This window comes from Schistocerca gregaria, chromosome 8 (genome assembly GCF_023897955.1).
Source record: "Schistocerca gregaria isolate iqSchGreg1 chromosome 8, iqSchGreg1.2, whole genome shotgun sequence".
NCBI lineage: Eukaryota > Metazoa > Arthropoda > Insecta > Orthoptera > Acrididae > Schistocerca > Schistocerca gregaria.
The window spans coordinates 212,657,520-212,685,249 of NC_064927.1; the positions used below are offsets into that span (position 1 = coordinate 212,657,520).

A 27,730-nucleotide genomic window follows, 5' to 3' on the forward strand; every position below is an offset into this window, starting at 1 on the left:
AAATGGACCATCAATGTTGTAGATGAAAATGTCATAATATTTAATTTAGCTCTTGGTCTTCTCTTGACCGCTTAGGATCAACAATAGCCTTCTTTTAAAGACTACATTCAAATGAAATACATCATTGAAAGTGTGAAATGAATTATTCATCTGTCAAGAAAGCTGAAGTGAACATTAATGTGAAAGGACATAAGTTGATTTTGTATCTAGTTTTATTAGAAGAAGAATGATTTTTTTCAAGATTGAGTTCCGATGAAGTTACTGCTGTCACTGAAGTTCGATTGGAATCAGATATCGATATTGAAAGGCAGGTTAAGAGCTGATACCGCAAAAGAAGTCAAGGTACTTTTATGAAACTGATGTTATGCAAATGACTGAATGTTTGAACTTGCAGAAAGTTAATGCAATTAATTCTTTGAAGTTATTCAAACTGGTTGTATTGTCTCCTCAGGAAGAAGTCTGAAACGGCCAAGCCGTGTTATTAGACTGTATATACTTAACTGAAAGTTTTCTTCAATCCGACGTTAGGTATGTCGTCTACTGATGTCCGTTTAAGTAATAATTTTTTGGCGTCGCAAAGGGAAACCAGAAAAAGCAAGTGAAACTTATTGTGCACACAAACAACTCAAACTTAAACACACAGGCAAACACACCATGGCTCACGTAGAATTAATTAATTAACTGATTAATTAATAACCGTAACATATCTTGCCGTAAAATTTCGAGTGAAGGAATTTTTCCACATTAGGTTCCCTATGCTTACAGATGAGAGACTGTGAAAGGAAAACAACTGCAGTGCAAAACATAAAAATACAGGAGAATCACAGCAGCTGGTAACAATGTATACACACAGAACTCTGTCTCATTTTTCAAAGCTGAGAATACTTCTTGAAAAACACCATTTATATCTGTACAAGTAGTAAAGATCTTCCTCCTCTTGTTTAACGGAAAAAAAATAAATGGGCACTTATGATGATGAAACATCAGTGAAACAATGTTGGATAATACTTGTTTTGGTCAAGATGAATGCCTAACGAAAACAAATTTATTTGCAAGCAAAAACAGACAGAAGACCTTCACCTTCAAATTAATTATTTCAAAGGTCTGCCAGGAATTTTCCAGTAAGATCTACAACAAATGCCGAAACACCACAGCAAAATTACAACCGACTATTGTTAACATGAGACTCAAACGAATTTGTCATTCACATAATGTAATATCTCAATATATATATACGTTAATGTAAACAGTACGTCACCTGCACCTCAATATGCCTAACAGAAATCCAAAACAGACTTGCCGAAACAAGAAAGTAGATGCCTACATGTCATAAAAGAACCAGAAACTCTATATCAATCTACTCTGATTCATCAGAAACTAGAAAATGGCATCAATATCTCTGAAATATTTAATGTCTTCATAAATACTGTGAAAGGAAACACAAAAAAATCAATAAAAATATGATGGAAAAACAATAAAAATAAAACACGTTTGAAACAAAATTAAATGTTTATATATTTTGTGCCATAGACACAGATTCAGAAACTATCCTTATTTTGAAACTCACCTGAGTCTCTATTCTCACGAAGTAATAAGTGCTATCGACAGGGTTTGTGAAATTGATTCATTACTGTTAGATTTACAAATGGCCTTTGACACTGTTCCTCACAAGTATTTTCTAAATAAATTGCGTGCCTAGGCAGTATCGTGTCAGTTGTGGTACTGGATTCGTGTTTTCTTGTCAGAAAGGACGCCGTTTGTAGTTACTGACAGGAAGTCGTCGAATGAAACAGCGGTAATATCCGACCTTCCCCAAAGAAGTGGTGTAGGCTCTTTGCTGTTACTGATCTGCATCAACTATGTAGGAAACAGTCTGATCAGCTCCCTTACATTGTTTGCAGACTGACCATCTTATAATGTCACCAGATGATCAAAACAAATTGCTAAACGATGTAGACAAGATATCCGTATAGTGAGAAAAGTGGCAACTGACTCTAAATAACGAAAAGTGTGAAGTCATCCACATGAGTGCTGAAAGAAATCCGCTAAATTTCGGTTGCCGGATAAAACACACAAATATGAAGGCTGAAAATTCAAGTAATATTTAGGGATTACAGTTGTAAATTACTTAAACTGGAAAAAATCACGTACACGGAGTTGTGGGGAAAGCAAACCAGAGATTGTGATTTATTTCCAGAACGCTTCGAAAATGCAAAAGGTCTTCTAAAGAGACTGTTTACACTATGCTTGTGCGCCCTCTTCCGGGTTATTGCTGTCGGTGTGGGCCCCACAACAGATAGATTGACGGAGGACATCGAAAATGTTCAAAGAAGAGCAGATCGTTTTGTGTTATTGTGAAAATGAGAAGAGCTTACCCCGGATATGATACGCGAATTGGGGTAGCAATCATTATAGCGAAATTCTCCTGAAATTTGAATCACCAACTTTATTCTCAGAGTGTGAAAATATTTTGTTAATGCCCAAATATATAGTGAGGGGTGATGATAATCATAATAAAATAAGACAAATCAGGACTCACACGGAAAGATTTAAGTTTTCGTTTTTCCCGTGCGCTGTTCGAGAGTGGAACGGCTACGAAATAGCTTGAAGGTTGTTCGATAACCATCTAACAGACACTTAATTTTGAATTTCAGATTAATCTTGTAGATGTAGATTTAAAAACAGAAGGCAAACAAACCACAAACCTAGAAACGCTTGGTAACCCTCATCGTCGTACGACTTGCCAACCAAGAAATAAATTTCCTAATAGTACGTCCTAAATACAAAGTCAACAGACACATTACACACAGAAAGTGAATGCATAACAGAACTACAAGAAAGTAACTGTAACTTCAATGCAGGTCTAACAAGGGAATTAGTTGAAGAAGAAAGTTGATAAATAATTAAGGGGAATAATATTGATGTAAACTGAAAGTGAAGAAAAAAACGCTTAAAAATTAATGAACATAAAAACAGTGGAGATTTCGTTATGTAATCAGACATGGACGAAAACCCGATCGTAATAAAAGACAAGGAAAACAGAAATAAATTATCAGTGAGCAAAACTTGCACTCCGACTCAGTCACAACATTTCCAGACTCTCTGACCACATTTTATACGCAACAACTTGTCTGTTTTTCCCATTTCTTACAAATTCGAATTTACGTATTACAAGTAGTAAAGAAAAAATTAAAACTGTCTGATGGTGCAAACCATCAGTGAAACATGTCAGTACAATAGAAGAGAAATCTGTGTTTTACTCAACAAAGATTACTTCCAAAAGTAAACTTACGTAGATACTGTCTGCAGGCTGTGTGGCGAGTAGAACTACCTGACAATAAGTAATGAATGAATACGCCATGGTTGAGGTTGAAGTTTTACTCTAAGCCGCTTTAAGCAGCTGCTAATGTTTCATGAATCTCAGTGTTCATGACATCATTCCTCCTGAACTGTGGGGGCCGTACAATGATATAATTTTGCTGAGACAGTCAGTGATACACACTGACGGGCACAAAACCACATCAGCAAGGATCTGTGCAATGTAAACGAAACATGGTAGGCGTGTTCCTTTATCATGAAAGATGATGTCTATTCAATTTTCGCGGCAGTAGCACTACAGTGGCACTAGTAGCCCCCCTACAAGAACGGAAATGAGATTTGCTTTAAATCTTGAGCGTTACTTACCTTTGAGATGCCCGCCCGCCCGGTTAGCCGTGCGGTCTATCGCACTGCGTTTTTGGCAGGAAGGCGTGTCGGTCTGGTGTGCCGGTCAGTCTGTGGGTGGTTTTTAAGGCGGTTTTCCACCTTCCTCGGCGAACACGGGCTTGTTCCCCTTATTCGGTCAGTTACACTACGTCGTTGATTGCTGGGCATACACTTTATCCACGTACGCGTACACTATAAGTACTCTAACACGGAAACACTGGGGTTACACTCGTCTGGTGTGAGACGTTCCCGGGGGAGGGGGTCAGGGAGAGGGGAGGGGCAAGGGGGGAGGGATGGGTGTCCACTGGGGCACGAACCGCAGACTATCCCTGGGTTCGCTGTGGGGTGGCGATGGAGTGACTGGACTGCTGTAGCCTGTTGTGGGGTGGTGAACCACTGAGGGCTAAAGCGGGTCCCCAGTTACATAGAATACAATACAATACATTTGAGGTAGGCCGCGATGAGTTAATGTTAGTCAACAGTGCCTTTAATACGACACCCTTATCAACATCTCATAGAGTTTGAACGAGGAAGTTTAAATTGGTTATGAGGAGCTGGATGTTCATTTTGCCGATTTTGTAGGACGATTTGGCAGGAACGTAGCGACTCTTCGGAGGCCCACGTGCCACTGTCGAGAGGCAGGACCATGGCGTATGGCTCTGTCCCGTCGTACTGCATCTGCGACATCAGTATGAACAGCAGATGGCACCACAATGGTATAACGAACGATTACTTCAAGCACAAATCGGAGCGAAATGCCCTGTGGCGTGTATTCCGCTGACCCCAAACCACCGGCATTTAGGACTTCAGTGGTGTCAAGCGGGAGCTCATTGGAAGGAAGGGTGGGGGGTGGGGGTGGGGGGGTAGGTTCTGTTGTCTGATAGAAGTTGGTTCTGTCTCCGTGCCAGTGACGGCCGTGGATTGATTAGAAGAGACCAGTTGAAGGCCTGTACCCAACGTTCCTGTGTGCTACTCACATTGGACCAGCACTGAGATTTATTTCCTCTCGAGGTCATTTCACGTACGCTGAGTGCAAATTTCTACGTTAGTCTGGTGGTTCGCCCTACCGTACGGCCATTCATGAACAGCAATCCAGAGGGCGCTTTCCAACAGGATACCGTGTCGAAATATTGCCTTCATCTGCTTGATTACCAAATCTGTCTCCAGTCCAGCATATGTACGATATCATAGGGCGTTAACTTCAGTGCCATCCACAAACAATATTAACCTTCCCTTTATTGGCCGAGAAAGTGCAACAGGCATGGAACTCCGCTCCACAAAAGTGTAACAGCTGAACAACACAATGCACTCATGTTAACATGCTTGGATGGAACATTCTGGAGGTTACAGCGGTTATTAATTTACCAGCATTTTACATTTGCAATGGCTTATCTGGCACTTACATTAGCCTGTGATCTTGCAAAGTGAATCACTTAAATATGTTACCTAGATAAACGTATTGACAAAATGTCATTCATCTTCATTAATTACTTTTTAGTGCTGTGATTCCTTTTTACGTCAGTGTCTGTAGATACTGCCTGCAGAAAGTTGAAGCCTAGCGATTCCTCATCGTCCCTATTGGGATGGGAGATGTGTGCACAATCATGCACTGTGAGTCACGGGCAAGACAGGTTGTGTCGGAGGCTAGAATATACGTAATTTCTGTGCACTATGGAGGAGGTAGTTAGTTAACGGACACTATTGGAAATGTAGCCAAAATACAGATTATTTTGTTTATGATTTGGTTGTTGTAGTTTTCATATTGTTTATTAATTACTGCTATTGTTCTGTTTCATTATGAGAGCAAAGGAAGATGTGCATGTGAAACACTGTCTCATATTAAATTTTTATACTATAAATTGAAGTAACAGGTCACATGATTGATGAAACTTCCTGGCAGATTAAAACTGCGTGCCCGACCGAGACTCGAACTCGGGCCCTTTGCATTCCGCGGGCAACTGCTCTACCAACTGAGCTACCCAAGCACGACTCACGCCCGGTACTCACAGCTTTACTTCGGCCAGTATCCGTCTCCTACCTTCCAAACTTTACAGCAGCTCTCCTGCGAACCTTGCAGAACTAGCACTCCTGAAAGAAAGGACATTATTGATGTTCGAGAATGATGTATATGTTAGCCATTCGTACTGGGGAATTTATTGTAGACTATTTCACCAGTTTGTGGTAAGGTGGAAATGGGATTATGATTTTGTGTGAAGTGGTTTTGCTCAAAGGCAATTAATTTTATTATATTTGTGAGTTCTCCAAATTTATTTCTAGTAGTTCACTGTTTTGATTCAGTAAGAAATTTTTATTGGGTCTGAATGCAGAGAGTTTCCATAACTCTGTGCAAAACTTTAACTGGCCATACAGGATGATCCACTGAAGAATATAAAATAGTGAACCTGGGGTCGAAGAAACTAGGCTTAAGAAGATAACAGGATTAAAATCACGTTACTGTGTACTTATTTTATATACTTTAGTTACAGTCAACTGCAGATGCTGTCATTGACACAATGAACGTAGCATTTTTAATGTGTCTAAAATGTAGTGGAACAGACTACCATCAACCTCAATGTTAGTATGAGTTTGGCGAGCAAGTCTCTGACGCACCCTGAAAAATATACCTAGTGTATTTCGAATCACATCGCAGGCAGCTACGATTCTGGTAACTAATTCCATCTCCGTTTTCACGGGGGTCAGATACAGAAGTGTCTTTAGACAAGCGCATAGGAAATAGCCAAGGAGATTCAGATAAGGTAACTTCGAAAGCTATGGATTAGGACCTCTCCTTCCAATTCAGCTACCAGGAAATACAGCATTGAGATGGTTGCGGCCTTCCACACTGAAATGAGGTGCCACACCGTCATGTTGTATCCGTGTCCTCGCACGAACAGCCACGGGGACAATGTAAGTACGATACAACAGAACCACCCACGGACTAGTAAAGTGAACAAACGTTAATCACGACTTTCACTGTAATCAGGCTCTTGCAGGAAATAGAGAATAAACATGTAAATAAGCAGCACAGTACGTGTAAACTTGTACGCATGATAGTTGTGAATAAGCTGGGAAACAGTAATGTTAGACAAAGCAGTAGACAACTTCACTTCCATATCTCCTTAAGCTGGCTTCTCCAACCCCAGGTTCCCTACCTAAAACTGTTCAGTGGAGCATTCTCTATGCCTTGTTAAATTTGTGCTTGCTGTTATGGAAACACCCTCTACATGCGTGGGAGTGAGCAGGCTGATGAAGCTTTCCGATTGGCTGTGATAAATGGAAATGAGCGTGTGGCATCGTTGGCCGAGAGCCCCCATCCGGGGAAGTTCGGGCGCCAAGTGCAAATCTTATTTCAATCGACGCCACGATGGGCGACTTGCGTGCCGGTGATGATGATGAAATGATGATGAGGACAACACAACGCCCAGTCCACGAGCGGAGAAAATCTCCAACCCGGTCGGGAATCGAACCCGGGCTCGCTTGCCTGAGAGGCGACCACGTTACCACCCAGCTCAGCAGACGGACTTGGCTGTGATGTTTCTCTGTCAGTCAGAAATTATTATGTTCACCCGTATTTTCGGAACAAAAAGCTTCTTTCGTGTAGACCGGTGAGTAGACTCATGGCTTTGATCTCATAGTGATCAGACCCATTGATGTGTGCTCCCTTGAAAGTTATTATATTGTGAGATTTTTGTACTAAAACGTTTGAGAAGTGCCGTAATGAGTGTAATTTAAGGAACAGTGTGAAATTCAGAACATTGCATGACCTTTAAATAAGTAAATACTGCGTGGCGTGTTGCTTATTTGCGAACTAGAACGTTTTGTTCCATGAGACATAATAGCAACATTTGAGAGAGCAATTCTAACATAAACAATCCGTTCAAAAACTTTCGGTGAGGGGTTACCGTAAACTGGCTACAGTTATGAATAAGGGGTGCGTGTGAACTTTTCAGACTACGTACGGTTTAAAAGAAATGGAAATATGTGGTAAGATCTTATGGGACCAAACTGCTAAGGGCATCGCTCCCTAAGCCTACACACTACTTAATCTAACTTTAACTAACTTACGCTAAGGGCAATACACACATCCATGCCCGAGGGATGACTCGAACCTCCGACAGAGAGAGCCGCGGAAACAGTGACAAGACACCACAGAGCGTAGGCTACCATGCGCGGCTTAAGGTTTAGAATAAAGCTTGGTAGTGGTTGGCGTATGGAAGCTTACAGTAACAGAGTGAAATTTTATGCACACAAACACTTTCTTTTAACTAATTCCTTCCACCGCCAAACCAATTTTATAAAGACTTGAGGTTACGGTGCGTACAGCTGTTTTCTCTACAGATTTTTCCGACTGAGAAATGCACCTCTGTAACTTCAAGGAGACATTCGTGCGTAAGACGAAATTCACCACTAGCTGAGTGGAACTTTGAAAATCACACAGCGTCGCCACAGTTTCTCCGATTGCAGTTGTAGTAAATAAGTGACAAATTAAGTCGTGATGTCCGATGCGTCAAAGATGTTGTACGCTGTAAATTTTTTTCCTTTCAGCACTTCAATTGGGGTGTCAGCGTGAGAATTCTAGGTAAAGGTTTGAACTTATGTGGTAAGTTCGCAGTAAGTAGCTGACTGTTGTTATTCACAAATTATGAATTAATATAATTCAGATATTCGCACGTGCCACGTACACTTCAGCAAGACACACAGTTTTTAACTGTAAAACTTGTCTTGTTGCGCTGAAGTCTTAACATAACACTGTAATTCTTAATGAGCAGGTTACGACAGTAGCTTAAAATACGGCCAATAACTACACGAAATATTGAAAACCAATTTCAGGTTGCCTCTGAAAGCAGTTAAGTAGTCACCATGCAACGTGCTGCTGCACCGCACCAGTACCCTGCTGCTAGGGCGTTACTCTGAGCCTTGAGAGACGGGACCGTGTCACGGCAGCTGTCGTGGTATTCCAGTACTGAGGGCGTTGCTGGGTAAATAAATTCATCACTCCACGCCTGTCGTGGTAACGGAGTCACAACTGGCTGCACCGCAACACAATGAACGAATTATTAGTTAAGGTAAAGCAGAGCAAGGGACGCAGTGAGTATCATTTCCGTATAAAAACGAACACATCTTGTATCGATTATTGCCTCACACATGTGGAAGCAATTGTGAAGTTCACAGAAGTAAGCTACAGGCCAAAAGAAACGCACGAAAGAAGAAACTTGTAGAAACTAAACTGTGACCCTAGACTAAGAGGATGCGAAATTAGTGAACAGATGCAGAACAAAATAAAATGGTACAGTAACGAGAGTGAGAAGTATTTGCCAGCAAGTTAATAGGAGCATAGTTGCCCTACGCATAGATAGAAAGCTTTGCACAACAGGGAACTCCAGGTATAATTAATTCTGCAAATAATTAAAATTCCACGCAGTGGAATGAAAAATCGCTCATATTACATGCCACGAGGTCAGTGTGTTTGTAAAACCTAGCCCAGCAACATGAGGCAGTTGAAGGAACAGGAAAAGACAGTGTGAATCAGTGATCGAGTAGCTAAAAAATTTAGCACTTTAGTTGTGTTCTTCATTACAAAATGACCACGAGACAACATTTGGATTCACTAAGGAAACGACCTTCGGGAAACTAGAAAATGGTCGAAATGAGGTGTTTGTAATCCAGGAGTTTGGTACTGCTCACGCCATTGTTTCACGCACATGGGAAGCGATCCAAACCATAGACACGGCTGCCCAAAGAAGAGTAGGTGTACAACACATAACGTACACAATCTAAGTAATAAAATTCTTTAACGAGATCGTTTTGATCTTCTAGCTATTATGGTGTAGGGAGCGTAATGTTGCAAGACTGTAATGAGATGCACGTGTGTCCTTTCAGTGTTGCAGTCGTCCCTGACGTAACTTTTTGCAGAGGTTGAAAATACCGCTACAGTAATAAAGCTCTAATACGCCCAACTTCAGGTGTTACTCAGAAAAGAGCAAGACACGGGAGGTAATAACAGTTTTTATACGCAACAATAAACATGGAATAAAAACTCCGTAAAACATTTTACAAACCACTGGTCGGGCTAGGCGCTGTAAATTCTAGGTCAATGGCAAAGTGACGTCAGACAGTACAAAGGACAACCGCATAATAAGAAATATGCAATGAATACCATAAAATTACGGTTCATGCTATGATCCCGAGCCCCTCGGTGGACTAGTATAGGAAGCGGAGTAATAGCATCCAGCGCAGAGCACGGAGTCGGGTACACGAAGGGGAAAACAAAGTGGTAAGCCAGAGTGGCAAAAGAACCACCTGTTGACGGGAAGAAGAACGTGAGGCCACTAATCCTGCCGTTCCCAATTCTAATAGTGATTTATATTTAAAATGAAACAAATGAAAAAAGCATATCAATGAAAGTTACATGAAAAACTTTAAAAGTTCATTAGGAATAGTAAATAAACATGTCGTACAAGGCAGTACGGAACTGTAGTAATACTGAATGGGAGCCGGCGACATAAAATTTATGTTTACACCATAAAACGAAATGAAACTTCCCCTTTTTCTCACAAGTGGTATGCAAGTTTTTAATTTAGAGGGGATATACACTATGTTATCAAAAGTATCTGGACACACCCAGAAACATACTTTTTCATATTAGGTGCATTGTGCTGCCGGCCGTCCGCGGTGGTCTCGCGGTTCTAGGCGAGCAGTCCGCAACCGTGCGACTGCTACGGTCGCAGGTTCGAATCCTGCCTCGGGCATGGATGTGTGTGATGTCCTTAGGTTAGTTAGGTTTAAGTAGTTCTAAGTTCTAGGGGACTAATGACCACAGCAGTTGAGTCCCGTAGTGCTCAGAGCCATTTGAACCATTTGAAACCAGAAAAAGAAGGAAATGAGCCTAGATACTGCTTCGAGAAACACAAGTTATTCAGCGGGACTGCGTGCTTAAGTGCTCCTTCAAAATGCCGAACGGCTCACTGCAAATGGTGCGGACAATTTCTGTTTCTTCTAAAATGTTTAAAAACGGACCTTACGTTAAATATGTAGAATGCTGAAATTTATGTCTATATTTGAAATGGAACGGTCATAATCCTTCAGGTGGTTAGTGAGAGCGGATTTGAATTGCCAAGGTCCTGATGCTCTGTCAACAGTATGTTAAAAGGGCGGCCAGTTTGGTCTCAGTAGGCGGAAGAACACTCACTACAGTGCATGAGGGAGACGCCCGATTAAGTGTAGCAATTGTCTTCTGTGGTTTCGTGGTGCTTTAACAGGTGTTCGACTTGATGGGGCATGTAGAAGGCAGGTATAATCCTCCCTTTTCTTAGCCATTTGCCGATCCTGTCAGATATAACACCTACATATGGGATTTTGCAAAAAAAAAAAAAAAAAAAATTGTTACAGTTATCATTACTAGCAGACGACAAAGCAGTCAGGTACCGATTCTTACATGCAGCTTTCGTTTGAATTCGCTGGTGAAGAACGTCAACCACATTTGGATGTTAGCGATTAGCATGTACCGTGAATTTAATGATATTCAACTGAAGATGGTAGTTTTGTTTCGAGAGATCAACTCTAGCCACGTGGTAAAGCACTGTTCGAAGAGCTGCAATTTTCTCCTGCTCTGGATGAACTGAAGTGTAATGAAGAATAGAACTAGTCCTGGTTGGTTTCCTGAATATATTAAAGTGAACTTCAACGTCCTGTAACGTAATTTCTAGATCCAAGGATGGAAGTGTAAAGCCAGAGCGCTGTTCTATACTACATTGAATCTTATGGCGCATTTTGTTAAAGTCGTTTTGAATAAGTTGCAGCTGCCCATTGCTCGCGTTATACTTCATCGACGTATCTTTTGTGACACACTACTCTCTGAAGTTGTTATGGGTGGGTAGACAAAAACTGATGTTCAGTGTGATTGATGTAAATGTTAGCTGTTTTACCGGTAATGGGGGATCCCAAGACTAATCCAAAAGTTTGTCCATATATAGTGTCTCTGAAGGCAAAGTAATCATGGACCAGAACAATTCTGAGCAAATGATGGAATTCGTTAACTTTTGTGGATCAAGATAAGATAATTTTTCTCTTGGATAACTAGATTTTCTCCACAGCTTCTCCCTCATGTGTATTTAACACATCACTTTGTCCATTTCATCCACCTTCTCTTTCTTTTTCTTCTTCCCCTCTCCCTTTGATTATTTTCTCCACCCCTCTCTCTTTCCATCTCCTCCCTCTGTTCCTTTTACACCCACCGACTACACCTGGACTCCTCCCACCTGCCTCATGCTCCACATCACTCCATCCACCCATCACTCTAACCATTTCAGACTGTCCCATACCATGCTAAATGGTACATATAGTCCTGCAAGATAGTTCAATAAACCAAGCTATTACTACTCCCACAACACAACTGTGGTACAGGGAAGCCTTTAAAACATGGGCTTCAAAATTATTTATTTGCTCCCGATATACAGACTGTCACACAAAGCATCTCGATAAGGTACGCTGATATTTTTCATGTAACTGGTCTGTTATGTAGGGAAGCCTACATACTAGGGCCTAGAAAGACATTGCTTGCCTCTTGTACACAGTCTGCCCTGCAAAGCAGGTTCATTTGGTAGACGGATACTGTTCCCACCTAACTTGTCTGTTGTGCAGGGCAGCCTATTCGCTTGGGGCTCGTAAAAAGGCGTTTTTGCCTTTATCTCCACACCAATAGTAGCTAGAAGGGCTTCAAACACACAGCGCTGATTCTCGGGATGCTTGCTGTTTCTGTGCCAATTGATAAAAGACATTGGGGGAAATGCTGGACATAGAGTACCCTCCCTGCACTATATATATAACAGACAAAATATGCACATCTGTACTTGCATGCTCCTGGAATCTGCATACCGGCTTTTTATTTGTTGGAAAATTCTCATGAAGTTCTAATAGTAAGTGCCTGAAACGCCACTAAAATACAAATCTCATATTGTCAGCAGTGACAAGAAATGCAACAGTCATGACATATTTCGGGTTTTTCTTAATTTTCACTGTGTTATTATGCCATTCCCTGCTACTGCAGGTCTGGCCCCGATCTGCAGCCAAGATGAACATGAATCCCTACAGATCCACAACAAAGTAATGTCTCATATCTGTACTCCCTTACCAAGCACAAAGGAGCTGGTCTAACACCCTGTCCCAAGGGTTTAGTCGCCGATTCCCAAGACTTAAAAATTGCAGCAGTCTGTATGCCATCCATCCATCTGATATTCCCTTGAGGACAACACCTTTCTAAGGTACACAACAGTAGTTTACCATATGTTTGTGGAAAAGGATAACCCATGATTACTATAAGTTTATGCGTTCAGTTTTATATGATGAATTATTCTTGTACACTCTATATATACTTCTAGATTTTAGACTGTGTTGTTATAGGGTTTACAACGAACACATGTAGTTGCTGGGAAATGTTATAGTGATGCAGCTAAGTGGTAACTTTGAGTATGACATTCAAGAACTATTTGCTGGTTATAAGGCATACTGTGTGCCAAATTTTTGAAAATATGTCATGAAAATAGTAATGTTCTTCATTTACCTGCTGCAAAAAATTACGTGAACACCAGAAAAGCGAAACAGAAACCTTGTGGAACTGGAAAAAAATCCTTTCCCAACGATAATGTTGCGTGCTTCGACTTAAAATTTCGTTAGCACAGTGGCTAAATAGTTAGTTAATGTCACAAAATACCAACCAAACTCATACACAAAGTTCGATAAAAAGTGTCTTCTCTATCTGAACCCATGTGAAATAGCCTGCAACCATGAATCCAACTGCTTATGGCACTTGTTACACAACAAATATTTTAATTAGTATAGTGCAACAATTATCTATTGTCCACCTCCACGTTTGTTGAGAGAAGCCTGACCCATAGGCATTACTTCATAGTACAATCGGGATACCGCACCGACAGCATCATGCCAGCAGCTGCTAAAGTACGGCTCGGCAGCAGGTGTTTAATGCAAATTAGTCGACCTATGCTGTGCTGTTAATCTCCCCTTCTGGAAGGCAGCCAGGTAGACCGTTACTAAGTTCACCCTTCCACTCGTTCTCACAGCTCACACAAAATCATGAAACTTGCATGAAGCTGGTGTTGCTAAAAAGCATACAGTTTACACAATTGAATCTGAAAGCAATTAAAAGGAAGAGATAAAGGGTAACTGGATGGATCACAGAACCACTCATTCATACCTGTGATTCAGTTTAACAACTCAAGCATGGTCCAGTTAATTTACAAATTGGAATATCAACATGCAGAAATGAATTAACATCAGAGGATGCAGCCCAGCCTCAGCCTCTCAACAGTTCTGTGAAATAAGAAGTGCTGCTGTTCAGCGCCCAAGACACAACATTGAAGGTAATGTAACTCTTTCTTGTTTGTCTGTGAATATAAACGTTGAAAACTGGTTAAAGTCTTTTGGTGAAACCACTTACTGATTTCTGTAGTTGTCGAATGGTCATAATCGTCACTGCAATCAAGGCTCAAATATTTTATGTGATGTCGCATGAAGATATATTAGAGAAACCAGCATAGCTCACCCATTGATCTGAGGATAGATGTCCTGCAGCAGGTTGTAGGTCTGCAAGGGCAGCCAGCAGAGTGCGAAGAGGGCCACAACTATCACCAGCATCTTGATGACCTGCACACGTCCATAAAGAGACAAAATGTCATAAAAAACACTAAACACTGTCGTTGCCATAATTCACAAGAGACTTTCAAAAGAAACTGATAACTAAGCTTATAAATGCATATATAGTTACAATGACCAAAATACCACTGTGGTATTCCTACTAGGGCGCCTCAAAACACTCCTATGTTGACAACATTTACATCAATAACAGGCAAAGAAAGGATGATCAAAAATCCATTTAATCAACGGTACGTGCCGTACTGTTAAGAATTACGTAATAGCGAATACATGTTTAACCCTAGTATGCATATCCTGGGTCCACTGGACAAAGAGAAAGTCTTAACTTTTAATTGCTGCATGAAAGACCTGAAATTGAGCCCCTATTCATCAGGTATGCTCTCTTGCAATGTTCAGTAACATGTTAAAGATACTATTAGAAATGTACGCCATTAGTTTCAAGTGACAGTCACATTTTCTTCTTTAGACCACACATTACATAACCTGGATCCACTGGATACTGTGGTTAATGCTGTAGCCGCAATAAATTACTTTCATTTGTAATCAATTACATTATGTCGGATTTCTGACTACACCCTATTAGCGAATATATCCTTTGTTAAGAAAGCAGAAAATACATTGTTACCCTGGCAAAGCTGTGCAGCTGTCAGATAGAATACACATCTTTCGAGTAAGAGAGCGAATTGTTGCAGTATATGGTTACGCTTGTGTAAAGCAGCATAGAAATGTTGTAGGTGTTTGATGTACAGCACTGTTGTCTTTGATACTAGATGCTTATTTGGAAGAAAGTTAAGGGTAATTTGTAACATTAAACAATAACATGAACAACCGTTATACTCCTACAGTCCATAGAAGAAAAGAGTGATGTGGATATTGCTCAATATTCTTTTTCAGATAGAATGTCAGAATCTTCATTTAAAAAGACGAATGGAACGGACATCGCTACGTTTTCCAAGCCAAAATTTTGAATCAATTGTTATTCAATTGGTAGCTGAAGGTGTCTATTTCCTTTGAGATATAAGTACTGCTTTGGATGAAAAGCATGATCATGTTTTTTCAGGCGTTGGCATGCAACTCTTTGGATGAAGAACAAACTGGTGGTGGTGGTAGCAGCGTGGGTAAAAGTGCCTCTCGACAAATAAGCAGTGAGGCTGCTAACCTGTAAATTGCTCCATGTGATATGCTATGCAGTAAACTATCCCAGTGCAAAATGAAACACCTGGACACAATGTGATGAACTTTATACAATGATCAGTAACTGGCATAATCACTTGATAACCAACACAACGATGGTGAACATGCTATTGACCAGCTAGACAAGCTAAACGTTGCCCTTGGCTCTCTGGCGCAACATGCGGTATGCACCTTAAATGCCTTTACCTTCACACAACAGAATATATCACAAATCACGAACGGCCTTTGCGCAGTAGGAGCCTCTTCCAACAGAGTACGATCAGAATATGTGCTAACTCTTTTCTATAGAGATTTAGATTTACATACCTGTGTATGGAGAACTTCATTACTATCTGTCAAATACAAGACAGTAGTAGCTACAGCATAATCACGTGGGGTGTCAGAAGATAAGATTTACACTGTGTCGTGTATTAAAGGACAGAGGAACAAAGGGGACGTGAGATAAGTACATAAAACAGGTGTCCCAGAACCGTAGCGGGGTGGTGTGCTACAACGGTAAAAAATAATGTGAGATTTTCTTATGATTTTCTGCTTGTCAGTAACACAATCACCGATGTGTGATTAGTTTGTGATAAATAATGCTGGTGGTTTATGTTTCACTTTTTATAATGTGTAGTGTATAATGCATCGTTTTATCCAGTCGCTATTTAGAGCTCTCTTTTGAGACAAAGAGGTATAATTGCTCTGCAGCTCAAAATTTTGTGTGGTTAGCGTTCTGTAATAAGTATTTGTTTAATATGTATTGCACATGAAGTGCGTTGATAGAAGAAGAATTAGACGTGACAGTATTTGAAGCCAGAGCATTCCTGGCTGTGTGCAGTGTGGCACCACAAAGACATTGCCATAACCACCTTTACTTGTTTAAATATATTCAATACAAAATGAAAATGACGACTGAGCAGTTCTCGCTGCAGAAAAAGTGTGTCAGGGTAATGGGGAGCTTGTGTCTCAGATTGCTACAACAGTGGTAGTATTATTATTACATGTACGAATACTTTTAACTAGATAGTTTACTGAGAATGTTGTATACACGTTGCTAAGATGGAGGCAATTTCTGAAATGAGTTTCTTGATTAAATTTAGATTTGTTAAGTGTTCTGTATATCGTTCTCCAAGAATCAGTTATTGCCAAAAACTGTAAAAAGTAAAGCAGTGTGTTTGTACATTTGAGCCTTTGCAGAAAATGCCAGTGAGCACAATACTTTACTGCTAGCCGCAAAAACGAAATGGCAAGTATTATCTGAGTTTCATTTATTAACTGCAGTGTCTGAGGTCAAACTTGGATTTTAAACTACGAGAAGTAATGTAATTCAGCCCAACCTGACATTTAGCGGAGTGGCGGTGGGAGGTAGCCACTATCTCGTCATAAATTATAGTGATTAAGGTAATAGTAAAAACAGCTTATTATTATAGTGGTTCATAAATTATGATCATTACGATTAGGCCAATAGCATTTGATCATAAATTAGACTTTTGTAAATGAGACTGAAAGCACAGGTGAACAGTACATTATGGTCAGAAATTACACGGCGTTGCTTACATACGGAAACTAGGGTAAATGACCGATTTGCTTAAATAAGGAGGACAATGTGCTCATTTTGCCACTGTGGTCACTGCTCGAATACTCATATACGCCTCTGAATTATTGGATTACCCTTTTGACAACACATCTATGGCAATGGTACCATTACTATCCCGAAAGGCTGTCCGCATAACATTGTCAGAAGAGCTCTCTGATCTCGATGTCTTCTGTTTTAGCAATTATTTGTGGTGGCACTCCACTGATCGCCTGTTTGTTTCGGCCTCAAGGTGATGCATTCAGCTTTCGTCACCTGTAACGACAGGAAGGCCTCTTCATTGGCATCAAAATCCTCTAACAGTTCAGATGAAATAGCTTCTCTTTCAATTTGGTGAACTGTTACGAGTATTCGTGGAACGATCTTGAACACACCTTTCAATATGCGAGAGTCTCAGTCACCATCTATGCCTTTTCAACGCTCACTGAAGGCTTCATTTTCAACCGTTGAGCCGTGATGCACTAGTCCTGTTAAATAACGGTGTCAACGTGATTCACCATATCAGGAGCAGCGGCTGCGACAGGACCTCCCGAACGTCGCCGATAACGGAGCACAATTTCTGCACTTACAGTACCACTGTCCACTGCATCGTGCCCATACACTAAACTAAATAATTTGTGGCTATTCATCAGTGTTTCTTTTCCCGTGGCCATGTATGCTTGTTATTTCTACCAATTTAACTTGCGTAGACGTTATTTTGATGGTACATTGCGTCTATGCCGTCTGTACGAATCGTCCTAAGATTCAGACGTTTTGCTGTAGATAATGACTAATGCAAAAATAATAATTCTATGTTATATATTGAACAGCTGTTTTATTAGAAGGCGGATTTCTAAAGGTAATACATGAGAGTTAATTTCGTTCCATTGTATTCGTTTAAGTAGTGAGTGATAATCTACTCAACTAAGTTCCAAGAGTTATTAAATTAAATATTGTTTCCCAGAAATTTCCTAGTGAAATTCATTGTTAACTTGATGCAGTGTCATCAAACAAAGATTTGGAGCTGCGTTAATGATTCGGTGTTTACGAATAGATGCTGAACAGAGATCAAGACTAGTTACTCCGCTTCAATAACAGATCAAGAGCGAGGTACTTATATACTGGAAGAGTGGTTCTGCTTAACTTATGGAAGTCAGTTCTAACAACACAAAACCATTATAAAACCTAACTTCATCCGAAAGTACTAATAACTGGGCACAGACGCAGCACACAAGCTTGACTCAGAAAATCATGACTGCAGAGGACTCGGCGTAGTACACACACGTAAATTCTTGTATCACAGTACGCATTGAGTAACGTAGAGACATTTAAAAGTAGTGACACTGAAATATCGAAGTTTAAAGAACGATCTCGACGAGAAAGACGTCTAACATATTTTGACGAGTTTAGAAAGCAAATTTAGAAAAATTGAAAAAATATTTTATACCCAAGTGAATATCCTGAACAAGCCTGCTGACTTCTGGATTAACCTCAAAATATGAACAGATAAGCACTTATCATCACTGTAGAGTTCATGACAAAGGTAACATACTCAGTATGTCGTTCATATTACGAAATAGCGAAAGACATGCAGCTGACTGTCAACTGATTCGAAATTATCAACTTATAATGTAATGCCCATAAAAGTACGAGATGATATGATAGTCTATAACTACGAGATCTGTGTTCTGTCAAGGGGATGAGTCATAACTTTCAAATATCTGGGAATAACAGGCTGGAGTAATTTTATATGAAAGATCATTTTAAATAAGCAAATTTAAGACAAAAATATTAGAAAGCTCCTATGTAAGACCAATTGGCGCACGAAATGGATCGGTTTGAAAACGAAGATTTTCCCATTTCTAGAAACTGTTCGACGTCCTGTGATCCTTTTCGATTGACAGTAGTCACATAAATGTGACTATCTGTCAAAGGCTTGAATAGCCACATTTTGTAGCGAGGACTGCTGCGATATGGTAAGGATGAAAGTCAGTGCGGCTTTGAAAGGAATCGACGGGGATGTGAAGCCATTCCGACTCCAGTATAGTCACTAGCTGTGCTCAGTTTCTTCGTTGCGGGTCTGTAGTGAGGGGAGCCCGATCGAAGTGGCGTCACAGATTCTCACTTGTGTCGCCAAGAGTTTAAGGTAAGCTAGTCCTGGTGCTATCCGGACCATGCACATACACAGCGAGTTGTGTGAGAAGTTGCATTCTCCTGCTTGTGCAAAGGAAAAGCAAACTGCATGTGTGAGTGGACATGGTTTCCCAAGCATAGATGCATACTTATATTGATCCACAACACAGGGGATGTGGAGCCATTCCGATTACAACATAGTGACCAGCTGTGCTCCGTGTCTTGGTTGCGGATTCGTAGTGTGGGTAGCCCGAGGGAAGTTATCCCACAGATTCTCACTTGCATGGCCACGAGTTTAGGGTAAACTCGTCCTGGTGCTATCTGGACCATGCACATACGCTGCGAGTTGTTTGAGAAGTTTCATTCTCCTTTTTGTGGATGCCGTCGTGCCAAGGAAAAACAAACCACATGTAGGAGTGGACATGGTTTCCCAAGCATAGATGCACACTTGTGTTGATCCACTGTCCGTTTCAGAATGGTGATATTTGCCAGGGAACTTCCTCCGGCCTGGACCTTTCCGATGATTGTTTCAAGGAGTTTGGTTTCAGACATTTCACGCCGTACACGGTCACGTCTGTCTGTCCGATGGAACATAAGACGTGATTCACCTGTAAACGCCATCTGTCACCATTCACTCGGCGTCCAGTTGCGGTATTGGCGCGCTCATTCCAGCCTTCGTCATGGGTGCAGTTACGCGGCACTTGCTGCGGGATCCATACGCAGCAACATTCGCTGAATAGTCGTTGAGGACATTGTTGGTAGGCCATTGGTTCATCTGGACCGTCAGATTCTTAACAGTTGCGTGTATCTTCACCCTTCCAAATATCCACAGCCATCGTTTACCCCTGTCGTCTATGGGCTGTGGAGCACCACAATTGCCTCTGCGCCTGGTTTGCATAGCTTCATTTTGTCATCCATGGTACACTATAAACAAGACGGCACATGGACTGTTTAAACGTCAGCTGTTTAAAAAATGCTTATACTCTTAACCCGAAAGCCATCCGCTGAATTACTTGTGATACAACGCTCTACTTCCACATAATGACCACGACTGCAATTTTTCTTCGGGTCTCCATGACACGCAGTATGTACCTACCACCGCTAGCGCTGCCACCATCCGTCTGTGAGTGATTATTTGCACGTTGATGTCGAAAACAGGCGATGGGCACATTAATGTGACCGGATCGTCTTCAACAAACCACTGCACACACCTCCTGTACATTCTTATAGAGTTATCGTATGTGGTATCGTTCTATTTGTCGATACCACGATTATTTGTCATGTCATCTTCGTCAGGCGTGGGTTGTTAATTCCACAGGATTTTACTGTATACTATCGCTTCCTCTACTACTGTGATAAATAAAAATCCTTGGAAGCTATAACTAGAATTGACCTCAATATCAAACACAGTGAACTCGTAATGTTATGGAATAGTGATAATTCTTAATAATAAGTACTGAATCTAAGAGGTACAGCGAGAAAGTGGAGATTTTGGAAGAGGAAACGAAAGAAGGCCATAAGCAGGAAATGAGGAGAAGGCGTCACAGAATTCTTTTGTTTTCAGTAACTAGGATTGACGTAGATGGCTCAATTCTAGTTACAGTTCCCAAGATTTGCTACTTCCTCATGAATTTTCGGTATTTGTATAGGAATTTGTGTTTCTTTCTCATAATTTCCCGCTTATGTCCTTCTTACGTTTCGATATGTTACAGTTTATGTCCTTTTGCTATTGTTGTGTTAGAGTTTACGTTGTCCCATACCAAACCCCATTTTCCCTCGGTAGCGGTAGCCCCTTAAATTAAACACTTGTTATGAAGAATTACCGCTATTCCATAATATTACTAGTTTACTGTATGCGATATACTAGTTGACTTTAAAGGTCATCTATGGTTTCTTCACTTCCTCGCTTAAACTACGATAATAATTTTTTGCACACACACCAGTTTCATTTTGTCTACTATTTCTTACCTGTTACCTCAATTTCTCTGCGACATAACTCATGGCTATGTAATTAATGTCGTGAACTACGGTGGTATTTTATCGTATACGTGCATGACTGTAAAAAACGAAGGGAGTCGTTATTACGTTACAAACTTGAAGCTGACCTCCACCACCTTACATCCCCCAAAGTGTTAGATTCACCGAATTTAAACCTCCATGGTTCACTGTGTTGGTATTCCTCTGTGACATTACTATGAAGTACCTGACCCCTTTCGACCGTGTTGGGTGACTTGATTATGTAGAGACATAGCTGTTTCATCAGAAATGCTAGCTTGGGACTTTTATGGGTTAAAAGTAAAAGTGTAAAGTGTAAAGAAATCACATTTTTTTTGTTTTTTGTCATCAGTCTTTGGTTGGATGCTGTCCGCCGTGAATTCCTTTACTGTGCCAGCCTCTTCATCTTAGAGTAGCACTTGCAACCTAGGTCCTTAATTCTTTGCTAGATGTATTCCAAACTCTGTCTTCCTCTACAGTTTGTGCCCTCTACAGCTTCTTTTCACAAAGTCCATGTTTCACTACCATAGAATACTGTGCTCCATCTGAGATGCTGATATGTTCAGTAATCCCTGAAAAACTGAGAGTTACTAGCGAGAAATATGCCGGGAAAAGAAGCAAATAGGCTAGAGGGTGAAAGGCAGATCTCTACTGGGATCTTAAACATGTTAGGCTATCATTCCTAAAAGAATTACGTGTTAGTGCAAACCACCCAGTTTATGGGGTCTTAAGCGTTTGAGACTATTCCCTTAATGACCTTTATAGCGATGCACAGTGCTGGAACTTACTTAAAAATTATGTCGGTTTTGTACCCTATAAACTGCTATTACTGGAAACACACTGAGTGATGCATTCAAAGTGAGAACATGTTTAAACTATGGTGAGACTGATGCACTGATAATCTAATAAAACAAGAATTCTGTTCCGTATGGAGGTGTGTCGCTATACAGTTCTATTTCTTGTATGTTTCAACAACCGTTGACATGCAAAAGATACAGTATCATGTCTTCTTTCTTTCCTCATTGCATTCTTTTATGGACTAACAAAAAGTACGTATGTCAGTTTTTTTACAAAGATCAATATTAAAAAAGTGTTATACATGCGTGATAACTACGTGGCGAACAGGAGGGTGTACCAGTAAGGAAACAAGCATTGGTTTCGGAGTTTCATCTTCATTTGCCATCGATAGAAATACAGTGAAGATAGAATTAAATTCGTTATGAAAGCATGATTTCACGTCACACCCTCCTGTTCTAAGTTATTCGAAATATGCCAACAAAAGATAAGTTATGTTAACGAGGCCAAATGTGTCGTGTTACTGGAGCAAATGCAGAACCGAAAAAACATTTGAAATTGCTTTTCTTACACTATGTTATTCTTGTAAGCAATTTAATTTTTAGCATTTAAAGCAGCTGTAACGTGCACACGATAGAAATAATGAACAGGAAGCAACTGAAACAGTACTCTACTCATGCTTTGGGCTATTTAACATTGCAGCAGACCCCACTCACTCTGTGTTGTTGTAGTAGTCAGGTAGTTTCATGTTCCATGCATTATTTGCATGACAAATTCTAATGATGTAAAAGGAGTAATTTTATATTGAAAACGATTTTTGTAAATATGCCTCCATGCTGATCGTTTATTACATCTTTTTTGTTTTTGATTTAGAGGCAAAGATAATGAGTAATTCCTCCGCATCACCATTAACATTACAATAATGGTCTTCTGCGGAGCAGGAGGGACGGTCAAAGAGAAACGTTCTCAATTTAGTTTCAAATTTATTTCTGCTGCCTATCATGCATTTTATATCACTGGATAAGTGATCAAAACTTTTGGTTGCAGAAATTTGAGCCCGTGTTTGTGCTGCAAACAACTTTAATGTGGTGTCATGAATGTCACTTTTTTCTTCTGGCATAATAATTACGTACGTCATTGTTCCTTTTGAAGTGCAGTGGATTATTTACAACAAACTTCATGTGGAAGTAACTATACTGGGAAGTGGACAGATTGCTACTCACGTGGCTAGATGTAGGTAGGCATTACGAAAAGAGTGTTCACATACGTTTTCGGCCAAATCCTTCTTCAGAAAAGAAGCAAAGCACGCACACACATTCATTCAACCATGTACATGAACTCACACAATTCAGCTGTTCTAGCCAGAATCTTTTTTAAAGAGGAAGGATATATGAACAATGAATAGATATTGGCGCGACGTTTCGATCGCATTGATTGTTACACACGTAACAGACACAAGCCGGCATTTTTGACGGAACAGCTACTTCTCCACATGATCAAAACTCCAGATGATATTTGGGATACGAACAAATGAGTTGATAGATATCCCCAGCGGTCGAAGCTGAGCACGGGTACCCGACAGTGAAGTCATGCGGAGGTATCAAGCGGGAATCATGGAAGCATAAATTGGGTGATCCTAATAGTTTGGCATACTTAAAATGGCGAACGTCGGCTTCAAGTTTCTCACGCAATGACATCACCTTTCTACACTCCTGGAAATGGAAAAAAGAACACATTGACACCGGTGTGTCAGACGAACCATACTTGCTCCGGACACTGCGAGAGGGCTGTACAAGCAATGATCACACGCACGGCATAGCGGACACACCAGGAACCGCGGTGTTGGCCATCGAATGGCGCTAGCTGCGCAGCATTTGTGCACCGCCGCCGTCAGTGTCAGCCAGTTTGCCGTGGCATACGGAGCTCCATCGCAGTCTTTAACACTGGTAGCATGCCGCGACAGCGTGGACGTGAACCGTATGTGCAGTTGACGGACTTTGAGCGAGGGCGTATAGTGGGCATGCGGGAGGCCGGGTGGACGTACCGCCGAATTGCTCAACACGTGGGGCGTGAGGTCTCCACAGTACATCGATGTTGTCACCAGTGGTCGGCGGAAGGTGCACGTGCCCGTCGACCTGGGACCGGACCGCAGCGACGCACGGATGTACGCCAAGACCGTAGGATCCTACGCAGTGCCGTAGGGGACCTCACCGCCACTTCCCAGCAAATTAGGGACACTGTTGCTCCTGCGGTATCGGCGAGGACCATTCGCAACCGTCTCCATGAAGCTGGGCTACGGTCCTGCACACCGTTAGGCCGTCTTCCGCTCACGTCCCAACATCGTGCAGCTCGCCTCCAGTGGTGTCGCGACAGGCGTGAATGGAGGGACGAATGGAGACGTGTCGTCTTCAGCGATGAGAGTCGCTTCTGCCTTGGTGCCAATGATGGTCGTATGCGTGTTTGGCGCCGTGCAGGCGAGCGCCACAATCAGGACTGCCTGCGACCGAGGCACACAGGGCCAACACCCGGCATCATGGTGTGAGGAGCGATCTCCTACACTGGCCGTACACCTCTGGTGATCGTCGAGGGGACACTGAATAGTGCACGGTACATCTAAACCGTCATCGAACCCATCGTTCTACCATTCCTAGACCGGCAAGGGAACTTGCTGCTCCAACAGGACAATGCACGTCCGCATGTATCCCGTGCCACCCAACGTGCTCTAGGAGGTGTAAGTCAACTACCCTGCCCAGCAAGATCTCCGGATCTGTCCCCCATTGAGCATGTTTGGGACTGGATGAAGCGTCGTCTCACGCGGTCTGCACGTCCAGCTGAGGCACCAGGTGGAAATGGCATGGCTAGCCGTTCCACAGGACTACATCCAGCATCTCTACAATAGTCTTCATGGGAGAATAGCAACCTGCATTGCTGCGAAAGGTGGATACACACTGTACTAGTGCCGAAATTGTGCATCCTCTGTTGCCTGTGTCTATGTGCCTGTGGTTCTGTCAGTGTGATCATGTGATGTATCTGACCCCAGGAATGTGTCAATAAAGTTTCCCCTTCCTGGGACAAGAATTCACGGTGTTCTTATTTCAATTTCCAGGAGTGTATTATTACCGCCATGACCCCTTTCGAGAGTCTTTGGCTGAAGTATGAATTCAGTTCAAAAATGGTTCAAATGGCTCTGAGCACTATGAGACTTAACATCTGTTGTCATGTAACCTAGAACTTAGAACTACATAAACCTAACTAACCTAAGGACATCACATACATCCATGCCCGAGGTGGGATTCGGGATTCGAACCTGAGACCGTAGCGGTCACGCGTTTCCAGACTGAAACGCCTAGAACTTCACGGCCTCACCGGGCGGCATGAATTCAGTGGTCAGAGCTACAGGTCAAAGCGGTCGGGTGGAATGAGGCTGTAGAACTTACCCAGCTTCTTGTGTAGAGTTTAAATTATGCAAAAATGTGCTACCTTTTGTGTAGTAATCGACATGAGCAAAAAGGTATCGTACGATCTTTAGTTAAAGTGGGTGTATAACGGAGAAGGTTAATTTAATTATACTCTAAGCTTTGAGGAATGGATAATATTGCTTCTCAGAGACAACAGTGGTCAACAAAGGGTGAGGTTATATCGCCTACGGTGAAATGAAATTACGGCTGTGAGTAAGAAAATTAGTTTTTAGAAGATTTAATGTACACGAAGCAATAAAAAAATTCAAGGCTATTTAATAAGATTTCCTATTTCAGTGAAACGTCGATCAGTAATACATTAAAGGATCTTTGAAAAGAGAGCGCTGCTGGTTGCATAGCAATAGGAATCAGCGGTGAACGAAGGATGAATTCATTTCTCATTTTCAGATCTGGGCAGACAAAAATGTTGAAACATGTGTGAAATCTCATGGGACTTAACTGCTAAGGTCGTCACTCCCTAAGCATACACACTACTTATCCTAAATTATCCTAAGGACAAACACACACCCATGCCAGAGGGGGGACTGGAACTTCCGCCGGGACCAGCCGCCCAGCGCCTTCGACCGCTTCTTTTTAAAATTCTTCTTTTGTTCCCTTTCGTTCGTTTTATCTGCTCGGGGCGGACGTCGTAGGACACCCGTTTACGTTCGTCGTTGATCGGTCAACTAAGTTTTTTTTTTATTACCGAGGGCAGCTAACCCTCTGACCGAACAAACTGAGCTACGGTGCCAGTAGGCCGCTCGCCTAATCCCGCGCGGCCTTACGCAGACAGATATCAGAATCTTCTGAGATACACAACTACTTCGGATATAGCACGAGTACGACGTTACATGAATGTAATTTGCAGACAATACCGAAAAATAAGCAAGAGAGATCAGCTATGAATTATCAACAGGCCAACGTAGTTACGCTACGTGTCAGCGAATCTTACTCCTAAATAACGCAACAGCATCACTCGATGAATATTCTGTAAATCCAGCTCGCACTGAAATTGTAATGTTATGGACCTCCTTTCGCATTGTTTTGGTGCTGTCAGGGTTCACGAGTGCGACAAGCTGTCCTGCAGTGATTTTTGTAGCTGTCGGTCTTTTTTCGTTACAGTCCTCTTCAGTGACGATTACCGTCACACAACGCTCTCTTTTGTCGGCATTGCGACTTGGTGACGGATGTTTTTCTCAGTGCCTGCATGAATTATACACCTCACATACGCCTGAAATATCCAACACTCCGTCTACCCTGGTTACGGAAGTACCCACTATACAAGTGCCAACTACTAGCTTTGACGTAATGCACTGAAAACTACACATAACACCTGACGACGAGTGAAATTTGAGTATTTTTGATGACATGACTCAGGTGCCTTACGTAATCAAATATAACAGCAAAAACTGCGGACTTGTCTAGCATATCGCCGGCCGGAGTGGCCGAGGGGTTCTAGGTGCGTCAGTCTGGAATTGCGCGACCGCTACGGACGCAGGTTCGAATCCTGCCTCGCGCATGGATGTATGTGATGTCCTTAGGTTACTTAGGTTTAAGTAGTTCTACGTTCTAGGGGACTGATGACCTCAGAAGTTAAGTCCCATCGTGCTCAGAGCCATTTGAACCATTGTTTTTGTCTAGCTAATCAATTTTTATTGAAGCCTGCATTTTCATATTTCTGTCCAGTCCGTGTATGTAATTTGGCTCAATTTATCTCAAGTGTTGCTGAAATGAAGATAAAGTGTCACGCTATTTTCAACTTTTCATTATTTACTAAATAATATTATTGTCTACGACTAACTTTGTGCTATGAATGTTCTGATAGAGTGAGCTTGCAGCTACGGCAGGTAGATGTACCATCTGTTCAGACTGCACCTCCTCCGAGGGCGTAATATGATGTCGTAGCAACGTCACTGCTTACAACCACTTCTAGTGCCGTCACCATTAATGAAAAGCATGCTGGTGCCAAAGTATGTTTGATTCCGCTGTCATATTCGTTTACTGTGACTTGCCCCTTAGGTGTACGACAGCAGTGACGTCATAAGCAGTTGAATGCTTCGTGCAGTCCGTCTCCATATCTCTCCACATTCCTCTACTGTCCTTCCTCTCCACTGTCTCACCACCGATCGGGACAAAGAATACAAAGTTACATAACGTTTCGTCGCAAACAGTAGCAGCAACCCCTCTGGCCGAACTGTACGTATGAGTCGAATCAGAACTTCTGCTC

The 27,730-nt window shown here is 41.6% G+C and overlaps 1 protein-coding gene across 1 annotated transcript in view; it reads right to left on the reverse strand.

The window, feature by feature from the left end:
* Nucleotides 1-27,730, reverse strand: part of LOC126285115 (substance-K receptor-like) — a 271,274-nt gene that overhangs the window by 96,685 nt on the left and 146,859 nt on the right. Inside the window, exon 4 of the mRNA XM_049984438.1 lies at nucleotides 14,264-14,364. Coding sequence (XP_049840395.1) covers nucleotides 14,264-14,364 — 101 coding nt within the window. The remainder of the gene's footprint in view (nucleotides 1-14,263; nucleotides 14,365-27,730) is intronic.